Genomic DNA, 14803 nt, shown 5'->3' on the forward strand with positions numbered 1-14803 from the left:
CAGACCAACTTGAAAGCATAATTAGATAACAACAAGTGGGGTGTTGCTGTGAGCAATAGTCCATTATAAACTTAAATGGATCTGCACTCATGCCACTTGAAAGATACAGCCAGGTCAATGCAATTGAAGTGCCACGGATAGAGGCACGAAACAAGTAGGTTCTGGTTCTTGCACACCCACTGTTATATTAGATCGGTCAGTGCTGAAAGTGAGAGTCAAATTGCGCACTATTCGGGAGAAGTAGCCAAAATATTGCGATCGCCGCGACCGCCCAGGAGACGCTACATGCCTGGGTGAGCTCCGCCATAACCACTTCTTCATTTATGCCGCAATGCAATTCATAGGCTATGACAATTCTCAGGCTATGTGGGGTGTGGGATGAATCATCGGTTAGAGTGCTTAAATCCATACGCCATTTAGGATGAATTAACATTATTCCTTATTTCATGTTATTGGAATCTCAGCCTGAATGTCAAATTGAAATTTATTGTGAAACCTATTTGCTTTCCTTGGTTTATGTGGAATGGAAATGACAATTTCGCATTTTTGAACAATTGTCTTGAGTTCTATGACAATAGGCTGCACAAAAAAGGAGAGGTCAACACAAAAGACATTTTTAATGAGTTTAAATATTTCCCAATTCCACATCCATCTTATGTTACATCAGCATTAACCCTACTAATATTTAACTTGAAACAGGAAATACCTTTCTTTTTTTTCTTCTTAATGTCAGTTTGCCTGCATTGTAGAAGAAAAAAATATTCAAAAAACAAGAAAATCTATGTGGCAACCCTGGCTATAATATGTTAAATATTCTTGTGGTTTTACTGAAAAAAAAACTCCTAGTTAAAAATCTATTTCTTTCTGTTACATTATTTTGTGCCAGAGGTATTTAGAGGCTGCCTCCTAAGCTCGTATTTCTGAAACATGGATATCGTAGTAGTTCTTCTATATTATACAACATAAGTTATTGTTTGGCTGTATAGTGAGCTACATAAGGCAATGACATGACAAGTTGACTGAAAAAACTTTTGAATGCTTTTCCACCAGGCTGTCGAGTGACAAGTGCTGACATGAACACTTCAACGCCGGGTTTTTGGGCTACTCAAAAGTGCCCTTAGATCCTGTCAAATGGAGCCTGCCAGAAAATAACTTCCCAGCACAAGAGGACATTCCAGTTCAAAAGATTATTCTACAAAAAATTATTTTTTAAAAGTTCAAAAGTTGAGTTGCTTTTAATTAGAAAGGCAACAGTGACATTTTAGTTGATCACATATACTGCCCTGTTTATAGTACAAACCCTTCTTCCTTTGTCTGTTCTACAGCAACTTTTGCAGCTTTTTTCCTAGTAAAAGTAGCTCCAGTAGAATTTTCTAGGGCATCGACATCTACTTTCAGCTTCATGGTGTCAGAAGATGGCAAATGCTTGCTAAGTCTGAATGACTCACACTAAGGAAAACAAGACTTTGTGCTATACATCTTTATTAATACAAAATAATTCTACTTATTTTATTTGAATCACATATAAAAGGCATGAAAGAAAAGCAGAAAACATATGCTATATCATACAAAAGTACTAATTGTACAAAAGTAAAATGCATAATTTGGCAGAAGAAATTGTAGTTAATTGAGTAATAACCAGGAAGGATACATTTTTGCTTTTTCTGCATCCACTAGTGAATAAGCAGAGATTAGCTGGGCCAAGGTATGTACAGTATGTCTTTGGGGTTTTGTCTGCAAAGAAAATTTATAATGAAACAAATAAAAAAAAAACATTTAGGGGCACATTTACTTATGGTCGAATATCGAGGGTTTATTAACCCTCGATATTCAACCCTCGAAGTTAAATCCTTCGACTTCGAATATCGAAGGAATAATTGTTCGAATCGAACTATCAAATCCTTCAAATCGAACGAATCTAAGGATTTTAATCCATCAAACGATTTTCCTTCTATCCCAAATAGGCTAGAAAGCCTATGGGGACCTTCCCCATAGGCTAACATTGATGCTCGGTAGGTTTTAGGTGGCGAAGTAGTTGGTCGAAGTTTTTTTTAAAGAGACAGTACTTTGACTATCGAATGGTCGAATAGTCGAAATTCAAAGTATTTTTTATTCTAATCCTTCACTCGAGCTAAGTAAATGTGCCCCATATTGTGCATCAAAAAGGTACAGGAAAATTGACAATGGCACTTACTTCCATAAATGTTCCAGATCAGAAATTGCATCTTTTTTTCGTCCCTGTTTTAATTTGAAGTTAGCTGCCTCTCTTACTAAAGACAAGTGCACTGGGGAGTTTGCCTGTCAAAGACATTACATACAGTTAAAGGGGTTCTTCACCTCCAAACACTTTTTTCAATTCAGTTGTTTTTAGATTGTTCCCCAGAAATAAAGACTTTTTTCAATTACTTTACATTATTTATTTTTTACGTTTTTTCCAAAATCTAAGTTTAAAGTTGAATGTTCGTGTCTCTGGTGTTAGTCTGGCAGCTCAGTCAGGTGTGTAGTCTAAACTGTTACAATTTTGCAACATTGAGTTGATACATTTCTCAGCAGCATTTCTGGAGTATTAGCAACTATTGTATCAATTCTAACAGCTGCCTGTAATGAAACCCAGAGATTCTGCTCAGCAGGGACAAAGATAAGAAATGTATCAACTAAATGTATCCATTTAGAACAGTTTACATCGGCGGCCCCCCCTCCCAGAGAGGCTTCAGAAGGTGAGAAATGACACTTTACACTTCAATATTAGAAAAACCGTCACACATAGAAAATAGAAAGTCATTGGAAAAAGTTGTTATTTCTGATAATCTATCCGAAACCAACTAGTTGTTTGAAGGTGAAAACAATATTTTCATACATACACAGTTGGAATGAGATGCCCCGACCTGAAGAACTATAATCTCAACATTAACATATTTACAAACAATTTAAATCAAAAATGTATTCACCCAACTACAATTAACTGCCATAAGAGAGTTTTTTTATCTGCAGTCAAAAAGGGACAATAAAATAAATTCGGTATATAAAAACACCCATAAACAACAGTGTTAGTGAATGCAGTCTTTTGGTAATAACTGTGAAAAGCTTTCTAAATATAAAGATATTGCAGTGTTCCAGGCCAGCGTTTGCACCTTTAAAATGCCTCCTGTGCTTCTTTAGGTGGGATCCAGGAACTTCTTTCACAAATAAATGCTTATGTGCAGAAATCCACGACTTACTTGGTTTTCTTGATACCAGCTGATTGCATTAGAAAATACTTCAAAAATACTTCAAAATACTTCAATAGCAATAGTCTATATCTTCATCATGGCTGTGCATAGTTACAAGTGCAGACACCTAGGGAAATGAGGGTAAATGATTAGTTTATTATATGTAGCAATTACAAATAATTTCATAATTTTACTACTATCTAGAGTGAGGGTGTGTGAGTGAGTGTCAGAATCTGGCCTGTTACCCTGACAGGAAGAGCAACACTTTAAAGGAATAGTTTAGTGCAAAATAAAAAATGTTTCTAATATAGTTGGACAAAAATGTAATCTATAAAGGCTGGAGTGACTGGATGTTTTATATGACAGAACACAACTTCCTGCTTTTCAGCTCTCTAACTTGAGTCAGTCAGCGACTTCAAGGGGCGCCAAATGGGACATAAATGTTCAGTGAGTTTGCAATTGATCCATCAGCATGCAGGTCAGGTTTCAATGCAACAGTTATGACCCATGTGGCCCCCCAACAAATCACTGATTGGTTACTAGCTGGTAACCAATCAGTGGAAACCAAGAGAGCTGCAAAGCAGGAAGTAGAGTTCTGGCTATTATGTTAGACATCCAATCTCTCCAGCCTTTACAGATTACATTTTTGGCTAACTAACTATATTGAAATGTTTTTTTATTTTGCACAGCCTCTTTATTTATCCAGTTTTTATTTTTTTCCTGAACAATTCCCTTAAGCACAATTGTGTTAAACAACGCACAGGCCAATTCCCGATGAGTGCTATAGGCCCACCAGGGTAACACTAGATAAACCAAACCAAACACTTTTAATGTGCCTATGTGAGTCGGAACTTGAATGTGAGTTAATATTGTATAATGTATCAACTGCTGATGACTAAAACTGTACCTGATAATCTCCCCCCGCCTTTTCTCTTCTGTAACCCCTTGAAGTTGAAAATAAAAATAAGCAATATTTTAAAAAAAACAAAAAAAAAACAATGCACAAAAATAAGGCAATTGACTAGTAATAATCTATCAAACTATTTAAATTTTTAAAGGGGTGGCTCACAATTACGTAAATTTTTAGCATGTTACAGAATGTTTTATTCCCAGAAACACTGCAATTGGTCTTCATTTGTTAGTTTTTTTTAATTATTTGCCTTCCTGTTCTGCCTCTTTCCAGCTTTCTGACACACAGGCTTAACTTAGGAATGCTAGTATTTACACTCCTGAGAGATACAGGTCGATCCCTGCCAGTATCTGCCATAGGCACAGCATTTCCAATTTTATTGAATAGGAAACAGTAAAAGGTGGCAAAGTGAATTTTGAACCTCCTTATCTCTTGTAAAATGAGAAATGATGTGTGTGCCATATACCAACAACTACAACAAAATAAGTTATTTAAAATCAAGCAAAAACTCACCATGCCAGGTGTATGTTGTAGCTCCTTAATGCTTTTGAGGATCATACAAGCTTTTGTAACATTTCCTGGAAAGCAAATTATCAGTATTTACATTTTTCTGCTTCTAAATTACTGATAAAACTTTCTGTAAAAAAACAAATGAAATATCCAAAGAATTTAAACTGATTGCACACAGGGTGTTTTTCGTTCATGCCTTATGTTGCTTGCAAAGTTCACAAAATGTAGCAACATGTTGCTTGCCAACCCAATGAATGTTGCTCCCAGTGACCTCAAAGCAGATGCTTATTTTTACATAAAAACACACATTATGTATTGTCAAAAAGAGCCTCCTGTAGGTTCATATAGGGAATACCAATAGCCAATCACAGCCCATATTTGGCATCCCCAGGATTTTTTCGTATACTTATATTGCTCCCTAACTTGTTTTAGATTTGAATTTGGCTCATGGATTAAAAAAAATGTTGGGGCCCCTGCATTAAGGGTTAGCGCGAGTCCGAAACAGTTAAACTAAAACCTTAGATAAGAGTTGTTGAATTGGTTATACCTATAACAAACAAGGGAGAGTTGTGCTCACCACTATTTTTTAAAACCATTAGGTGGGGGTGCCATGAGGCTGTGACCACAAAATACATATAGACAAATACAAGAGGTCCTCTGCACTCAACCCATTATCAATATATTTAAGACAGAGACATTTTGTGCATACTGCTACTGAAAAATGCCTCACCCTTTAAACCCTTTGTTTGTCCATATATTGCAATATATTTAAGCTGACCAACTACGTCAAAGTCATCCCATATCCATATAAATATATTGCAATATATATTGCAATGCCTGTTTTGTTTAAAGGGTTAGGCAATTTTCAGTAGCAGTATGAACAAAATGTCTCTGTCTTAAATATAGAAATCCAATATACTGCAGCACACTGTAATTTGTGTAAATATAAAGATGTGCTTTATTGGCTCAAATACAAGCAGACATGTGGCAACGTTTCGGGCCTCGCAGGACCCTTTCTCAAGCCTGTGAAATCACATACTGTTTCGTGTTAAATAGGGTAAAAATGGGTGGGGGAACCTTGAAAAAAGTGGGCGGAAACATTCGTGTTCATTAGTGATCCCTAATTGTATAACAATGGTCACAATAAATATGTAATACAATTAAATCCACTTAAAATCACATTTTCAATATATCAAAAAACCTCATAGTGTCCATATTTGTGATAATGTCCAGAAAGGGTTAAAAAGTTTCTTTTCATCAGTGTCCCTGTAAATTGTAACCTTATTCAGTGATAAAAAGCAATTGCTTTAAAAAGAGAAACAAAGTTTAAAAACAATATCATTACATTCAGAGAATCTGAGACACTTGAACTTTACCTTACATGCACATTGTGTTCTGTGTTTCATTTTGTGACTGCTTACTTTGTGCAGAAGGTGGTTTCAGCACTCAGAATGTTCTGATATCTTATTCTTTATTCAATAACCTTGAGAAAAAAGGCATACATATGTTTTATTTCAATTGACAGTTTTCAATATATTTGTATATTCTCAATCAATAACAGTAAGATCTATTTCACAATGTCTGTTCCCCTACTGGTATATAAACATAGCTGGAGTATAATCTTTATTTAAGCCCCTGGGCCAGACCGTATCTAATCTATGGATCCATTGCATTTCAAGTTTATGCAATAACTTTAATCTATTCCCTCCTCTCCTGGGTTGCTCGGCCGAATCAATCACCTGAAACCTCAGTTGACTCACTGAGTGCCCTGCCTGTTTAAAATGTGCGGGGACAGGCAATGTGGTTAATCCCTTTCGTATGGTTGATTTATGTTTGGATATTCTATCTTTGATCTTTTGTGTTGTTTCCCCCACGTAAAGCAAACCACACGGACACTTGAGTAAATAAATTACAAAGGTTGAATCACAGGTGTAATATTGTTTAATTGAATATTTCTTTCCAGAATGTGGGTGATGGAAATTTTCCCCTTTAATCACCGAATTGCATTGTATGCAGTGTAAACATGGGAAAGTCCCGAATTTAGGTTTATTAAGGAAACGTGTACGTTCCTTCTTCGAGCCCCCTATGTCCGCCTTAATTAGTCTATCTTTTAAATTTCTGGCTCTTTTATAAGCCATCATTGGTCGTATCTGGAATTCGGGTACATCCGGTAAACAGGATTGTAACAAATGCCAATGACTTTGTATAATTTGTCCCACTTGTCTGCTGGCTGTACTGTAGTTGCTTACAAACACCATTTTATTGTCATCTTTCTTTTTATCGGGCCACCTTAGACAAAAGACTATCTGTGGTTTTATTTTGTACTTTTTTTATACTTTTCTCTAAGGTGTCCCTGCCATACCCCCTCTGATTAAAACGTACTAGCATATTTTCCATTTGTTCTTCACATTCTTTAGAATCGCTTGTTATACGTTTAACTCTTGCCAGTTGAGATATTGGAAGAGAATTTTTTAGGGGTTCTGGGTGAAAACTTTCAAAGTGTAGAAGATTGTTCTTATCCGTCTTTTTCCTAAATAGACTGGTCTTAAGTGTTTCACCCACTCTAGTAATACTCACATCAAGAAAGTTTATTGTTGTGTTGTTCGATTCAACTGTGAATTTCACATTGTTATCAATCTGATTTAAGAAGTTGTGGAAGAGGGACAAACTTTCTTGTGACCCATCCCAAATTAGCAGCAGGTCATCGATATATCGTAAATATAGTAGGCAATGTGATTTCCACAGTTGATTTTCGTAAACAATCATGTCCTCTATAAACGACAAAAAAAGGTTGGCATACGTGGGGCCACATTACTCCCCATCGCCGTACCCCTCTGTTGTATATAGAAAGTGTCCCCAAATAGGAAATAGTTTTGGTGTAACACTATTTCCAATAATGAGAGCAAAAAGACTTTTGTCTGGTGGTATAATTTGTTGTATCTAGGAAGTGTTCCACTGCTTTCAAACCCAAGTTATGTGTTATCGATGTATACAACTCGTAACGTCAAAACTGACTAGTAATATATCATGTGAAGGTAATACGATATCTTTCAACAATGTGAGTAGATGGGTAGTGTCTTTAACATATGATCTTGTATTTTGCACTAATGGTTGCAACACTTTGTCTAAGTAGACAGCCAGAGGGGACAACACTGAATCCGTACCTGCGACAATAGGGCGACCTGGTGGTTTCTGCATATTTTTGTGTATTTTGGTAAGGTGTAAAACACCGGTGTAATCGGGTCATCTTTAATAAGGAAGCGTTTCAAATCATCGGCTATTACCCCTTCCTCTGCAGCTGTATATACTGTATCCATAATACACTGTTGAATGGATATCAACGGATCAGCTTCCATTTTTTATATACATTAGCATCAGATAGTTGTGTATCGATCTCTTTCAAATAGTATTGTCTATTCATTACCACCAGGGCGCCTCCTTTGTCCGCAGGTTTCACAATCAATTTGTCATTTTGTATTAAATCTTTTATACATTTGTTCTCTTTATAGGTTAAATTAGGTTTAACCCCCATCATTGGATTACGTTTGATCTTCTGTTTTAGAATGTCTACATCCCTGCTTACCAATTTAATATAAGCTTCAATAACATTATCTGTATTAGGTGGTACAAAATTACTTCTGTTACATAAGCCCACTGTTTTAATAGTGAGCTGTGAATGTCCCAATCCACCATTGCTGTATGAAACATGAGGGGCTGAAGGAATTTTTGAAAAGTGTCTTTTTAGCCTTATATTTCTAAAAAACCTTTGTAAGTCAATATCAAGGAGAATGTATCACAGGCACTAGTGGGGCTGAAAGAGAGACCCTTTTGTAGCACAGACATTTGTAATGGTGTCAACATAATATCAGAAATGTTATATACTAACGTGTCTGATGTTTCTTCCGTGCCTGTCTGTTGGGTTGTTGCCTCCGTTCTGTAGATTGATTCGACTCCCTGATGTATATTCGATCCTTGTTGCGATCGGTTCCTCCTGTGGCCTCTGCGCGTCTTCGGCTGGATGTATCCGGGGGACTGTAATCTAAAAAAGAACCCGAACCTTCTGAAGTGCTTCCCTCCGTGCGATTATCCGGTGACCGTTGGCGGGGTGCTTTCTTCGTCGGTAACCAGCGTGTCTGCAGATCTCCTTGTCGCTCACGCTCACGTGGTGTGTCCCAGCGTATGTTGCGATGCGTTCCACTGCGATGCGTTCCAGCACTCACTCCCGCCTGGTTCCACTGGTAGATATTGCCGGTTCGGTAGTCCTCCGTATCTCTCTGGAACTTGAATCTTTTGCGCTCCTCCACTACTCTACGATGCTTTGCTGTTGTATCTCTTATACTGGTAAGGATTTCTCCTGCCTCATCTGGTCGTGTCGCGTCTTTTAGTTGTTGTTCTAGTGAAGTAATGCGCTGTTGCACCCCAGGAATGGCTTGCTGTATATATTCAATATTCAATAGCAGTATATCTAAGGAGCACTTATTGACTATTTGTTCATACCTTTTAATGAAGTCAGTGTTCTCAGAGAATATAGTCGGTCGTAAATTAACCCTTAGGCCACGTGGTATCCGTTGTGCCTTGTAATATTCCTTAAGTGTGATAGAATGGAGATTAAGACCAGTTAGTCTCTTGTTTTCTTTCTCCAACTCTCGTGCTATGTTATTCCCAGTAGGTTCAGTTAGGAAGGAGTTATCACTCTGTTCCAATCCGAGAATGCGAATCGCATCTGCCTCGGTATATGCAAAAATTGCAGATTCCTGTGTAGACGAGCCTTGTTGAGACATTTCTTAATACAAAAATTCTGTGGGAGCTTTCTCCTGGCAGGATCAGTAATTCCACACAAAATTGGAGTGCTCACCTCAGACACTTTTCTTTTCAGATCAGGTGCTTCTAGCAGTATTCGATCACGCCTGCCACGGATCCAAACTGATTATAGAAATCCAATATACTGCAGCACACTGTAATTTGTGTAAATATAAAGATGTGCTTTATTGGCTCAAATACAAGCAGACATGTGGCAACGTTTCGGGCCTCGCAGGACCCTTTCTCAAGCCTGTGAAATCACATACTGTTTCGTGTTAAATAGGGTAAAAATGGGTGGGGGAACCTTGAAAAAAGTGGGCGGAAACATTCGTGTTCATTAGTGATCCCTAATTGTATAACAATGGTCACAATAAATATGTAATACAATTAAATCCACTTAAAATCACATTTTCAATATATCAAAAAACCTCATAGTGTCCATATTTGTGATAATGTCCAGAAAGGGTTAAAAAGTTTCTTTTCATCAGTGTCCCTGTAAATTGTAACCTTATTCAGTGATAAAAAGCAATTGCTTTAAAAAGAGAAACAAAGTTTAAAAACAATATCATTACATTCAGAGAATCTGAGACACTTGAACTTTACCTTACATGCACAGGTAAATCCTGCCAGGAGAAAGCTCCCACAGAATTTTTGTATTAAGAAATGTCTCAACAAGGCTCGTCTACACAGGAATCTGCAATTTTTGCATATACCGAGGCAGATGCGATTCGCATTCTCGGATTGGAACAGAGTGATAACTCCTTCCTAACTGAACCTACTGGGAATAACATAGCACGAGAGTTGGAGAAAGAAAACAAGAGACTAACTGGTCTTAATCTCCATTCTATCACACTTAAGGAATATTACAAGGCACAACGGATACCACGTGGCCTAAGGGTTAATTTACGACCGACTATATTCTCTGAGAACACTGACTTCATTAAAAGGTATGAACAAATAGTCAATAAGTGCTCCTTAGATATACTGCTATTGAATATTGAATATATACAGCAAGCCATTCCTGGGGTGCAACAGCGCATTACTTCACTAGAACAACAACTAAAAGACGCGACACGACCAGATGAGGCAGGAGAAATCCTTACCAGTATAAGAGATACAACAGCAAAGCATCGTAGAGTAGTGGAGGAGCGCAAAAGATTCAAGTTCCAGAGAGATACGGAGGACTACCGAACCGGCAATATCTACCAGTGGAACCAGGCGGGAGTGAGTGCTGGAACGCATCGCAGTGGAACGCATCGCAACATACGCTGGGACACACCACGTGAGCGTGAGCGACAAGGAGATCTGCAGACACGCTGGTTACCGACGAAGAAAGCACCCCGCCAACGGTCACCGGATAATCGCACGGAGGGAAGCACTTCAGAAGGTTCGGGTTCTTTTTTAGATTACAGTCCCCCGGATACATCCAGCCGAAGACGCGCAGAGGCCACAGGAGGAACCGATCGCAACAAGGATCGAATATACATCAGGGAGTCGAATCAATCTACAGAACGGAGGCAACAACCCAACAGACAGGCACGGAAGAAACATCAGACACGTTAGTATATAACATTTCTGATATTATGTTGACACCATTACAAATGTCTGTGCTACAAAAGGGTCTCTCTTTCAGCCCCACTAGTGCCTGTGATACATTCTCCCTTGATATTGACTTACAAAGGTTTTTTAGAAATATAAGGCTAAAAAGACACTTTTCAAAAATTCCTTCAGCCCCTCATGTTTCATACAGCAATGGTGGATTGGGACATTCACAGCTCACTATTAAAACAGTGGGCTTATGTAACAGAAGTAATTTTGTACCACCTAATACAGATAATGTTATTGAAGCTTATATTAAATTGGTAAGCAGGGATGTAGACATTCTAAAACAGAAGATCAAACGTAATCCAATGATGGGGGTTAAACCTAATTTAACCTATAAAGAGAACAAATGTATAAAAGATTTAATACAAAATGACAAATTGATTGTGAAACCTGCGGACAAAGGAGGCGCCCTGGTGGTAATGAATAGACAATACTATTTGAAAGAGATCGATACACAACTATCTGATGCTAATGTATATAAAAAAATGGAAGCTGATCCGTTGATATCCATTCAACAGTGTATTATGGATACAGTATATACAGCTGCAGAGGAAGGGGTAATAGCCGATGATTTGAAACGCTTCCTTATTAAAGATGACCCGATTACACCGGTGTTTTACACCTTACCAAAAATACACAAAAATATGCAGAAACCACCAGGTCGCCCTATTGTCGCAGGTACGGATTCAGTGTTGTCCCCTCTGGCTGTCTACTTAGACAAAGTGTTGCAACCATTAGTGCAAAATACAAGATCATATGTTAAAGACACTACCCATCTACTCACATTGTTGAAAGATATCGTATTACCTTCACATGATATATTACTAGTCAGTTTTGACGTTACGAGTTTGTATACATCGATAACACATAACTTGGGTTTGAAAGCAGTGGAACACTTCCTAGATACAACAAATTATACCACCAGACAAAAAGTCTTTTTGCTCTCATTATTGGAAATAGTGTTACACCAAAACTATTTCCTATTTGGGGACACTTTCTATATACAACAGAGGGGTACGGCGATGGGGAGTAATGTGGCCCCCACGTATGCCAACCTTTTTTTGTCGTTTATAGAGGACATGATTGTTTACGAAAATCAACTGTGGAAATCACATTGCCTACTATATTTACGATATATCGATGACCTGCTGCTAATTTGGGATGGGTCACAAGAAAGTTTGTCCCTCTTCCACAACTTCTTAAATCAGATTGATAACAATGTGAAATTCACAGTTGAATCGAACAACACAACAATAAACTTTCTTGATGTGAGTATTACTAGAGTGGGTGAAACACTTAAGACCAGTCTATTTAGGAAAAAGACGGATAAGAACAATCTTCTACACTTTGAAAGTTTTCACCCAGAACCCCTAAAAAATTCTCTTCCAATATCTCAACTGGCAAGAGTTAAACGTATAACAAGCGATTCTAAAGAATGTGAAGAACAAATGGAAAATATGCTAGTACGTTTTAATCAGAGGGGGTATGGCAGGGACACCTTAGAGAAAAGTATAAAAAAAGTACAAAATAAAACCACAGATAGTCTTTTGTCTAAGGTGCCCGATAAAAAGAAAGATGACAATAAAATGGTGTTTGTAAGCAACTACAGTACAGCCAGCAGACAAGTGGGACAAATTATACAAAGTCATTGGCATTTGTTACAATCCTGTTTACCGGATGTACCCGAATTCCAGATACGACCAATGATGGCTTATAAAAGAGCCAGAAATTTAAAAGATAGACTAATTAAGGCGGACATAGGGGGCTCGAAGAAGGAACGTACACGTTTCCTTAATAAACCTAAATTCGGGACTTTCCCATGTTTACACTGCATACAATGCAATTCGGTGATTAAAGGGGAAAATTTCCATCACCCACATTCTGGAAAGAAATATTCAATTAAACAATATTACACCTGTGATTCAACCTTTGTAATTTATTTACTCAAGTGTCCGTGTGGTTTGCTTTACGTGGGGGAAACAACACAAAAGATCAAAGATAGAATATCCAAACATAAATCAACCATACGAAAGGGATTAACCACATTGCCTGTCCCCGCACATTTTAAACAGGCAGGGCACTCAGTGAGTCAACTGAGGTTTCAGGTGATTGATTCGGCCGAGCAACCCAGGAGAGGAGGGAATAGATTAAAGTTATTGCATAAACTTGAAATGCAATGGATCCATAGATTAGATACGGTCTGGCCCAGGGGCTTAAATAAAGATTATACTCCAGCTATGTTTATATACCAGTAGGGAACAGACATTGTGAAATAGATCTTACTGTTATTGATTGAGAATATACAAATATATTGAAAACTGTCAATTGAAATAAAACATATGTATGCCTTTTTTCTCAAGGTTATTGAATAAAGAATAAGATATCAGAACATTCTGAGTGCTGAAACCACCTTCTGCACAAAGTAAGCAGTCACAAAATGAAACACAGAACACAATGTGCATGTAAGGTAAAGTTCAAGTGTCTCAGATTCTCTGAATGTAATGATATTGTTTTTAAACTTTGTTTCTCTTTTTAAAGCAATTGCTTTTTATCACTGAATAAGGTTACAATTTACAGGGACACTGATGAAAAGAAACTTTTTAACCCTTTCTGGACATTATCACAAATATGGACACTATGAGGTTTTTTGATATATTGAAAATGTGATTTTAAGTGGATTTAATTGTATTACATATTTATTGTGACCATTGTTATACAATTAGGGATCACTAATGAACACGAATGTTTCCGCCCACTTTTTTCAAGGTTCCCCCACCCATTTTTACCCTATTTAACACGAAACAGTATGTGATTTCACAGGCTTGAGAAAGGGTCCTGCGAGGCCCGAAACGTTGCCACATGTCTGCTTGTATTTGAGCCAATAAAGCACATCTTTATATTTACACAAATTACAGTGTGCTGCAGTATATTGGATTTCTATAATCAGTTTGGATCCGTGGCAGGCGTGATCGAATACTGCTAGAAGCACCTGATCTGAAAAGAAAAGTGTCTGAGGTGAGCACTCCAATTTTGTGTGGAATTTCTGTCTTAAATATATTGATAATGGGTTGAGTGCAGAGGACCTCTTGTATTTGTCTATATGTATTTGATGGTCACAGCCTCATTGCACCCACACCTAATGGTTTTAAAAAAAGATAGTGGTGAGCACAACTTTCCATTGTTTCTTATAGTTATACAGGAGCAGTGACCAGCTCTATGTTGTAGCTCCCTCTCTTGCAAGCTATAGTCAGGTGATCCCACTGGTGTCTAATAAAAGAACAGCCAAGTTTGGGAGTTTTACTTCGAAAGCAGCTAGTAAGTTGCAGGTAAAACTTCTGCCAAAGTGGTCTCCGCCTTTCACATGAATCAAGAAATCGTAATGCCATCTCTCTGTCCAGATCCAAAGAATCAGAAGGAACTCGGGCTCAACACCCTGGACGTGGTCAGAGCCTTACACAAATACCTGGAACCATCCAAGCCATATTGGCGAACCCAGGCCTTATTTGTAATTCCTTTGGTGCCCAGGAAGGGTCACACAGCGTCCAACTCGAGGTAGCATTGGAAGGGGTGGGAATATGTAGGCTAGATTGAAGTGCCATTTTTGGTTCATGGCATCTACCCAGGCCGCCCTTGGATCTCTGGATCTTCCAAACTTTGGCACCTTTCAGTTGGTTCTGGATGCCATCAGATCCATCAGAGGGATACCCCAATGACACACTAGTTCCTGGAAGGCTTCTGGGTGAAGTTCCCATTCCCCTGGGTCTAGTTG

At 38.0% G+C, this 14803-nt stretch overlaps 1 protein-coding gene across 1 annotated transcript in view; it reads right to left on the reverse strand.

Moving 5' to 3' along the window:
- LOC108695328 (signal recognition particle subunit SRP72) overlaps positions 1–14803 on the reverse strand; it is a 30615-nt gene that overhangs the window by 2173 nt on the left and 13639 nt on the right. The window contains 8 exon segments of the mRNA XM_041584521.1: positions 707–738; positions 1301–1435; positions 1652–1710; positions 1713–1734; positions 2195–2298; positions 3219–3269; positions 3271–3336; positions 4633–4697. Of these exon segments, the coding sequence (XP_041440455.1) occupies positions 707–738; positions 1301–1435; positions 1652–1710; positions 1713–1734; positions 2195–2298; positions 3219–3269; positions 3271–3336; positions 4633–4697 (534 nt within the window).

This window comes from Xenopus laevis, chromosome 1L (assembly GCF_017654675.1).
Source record: "Xenopus laevis strain J_2021 chromosome 1L, Xenopus_laevis_v10.1, whole genome shotgun sequence".
Lineage (NCBI taxonomy): Eukaryota > Metazoa > Chordata > Amphibia > Anura > Pipidae > Xenopus > Xenopus laevis.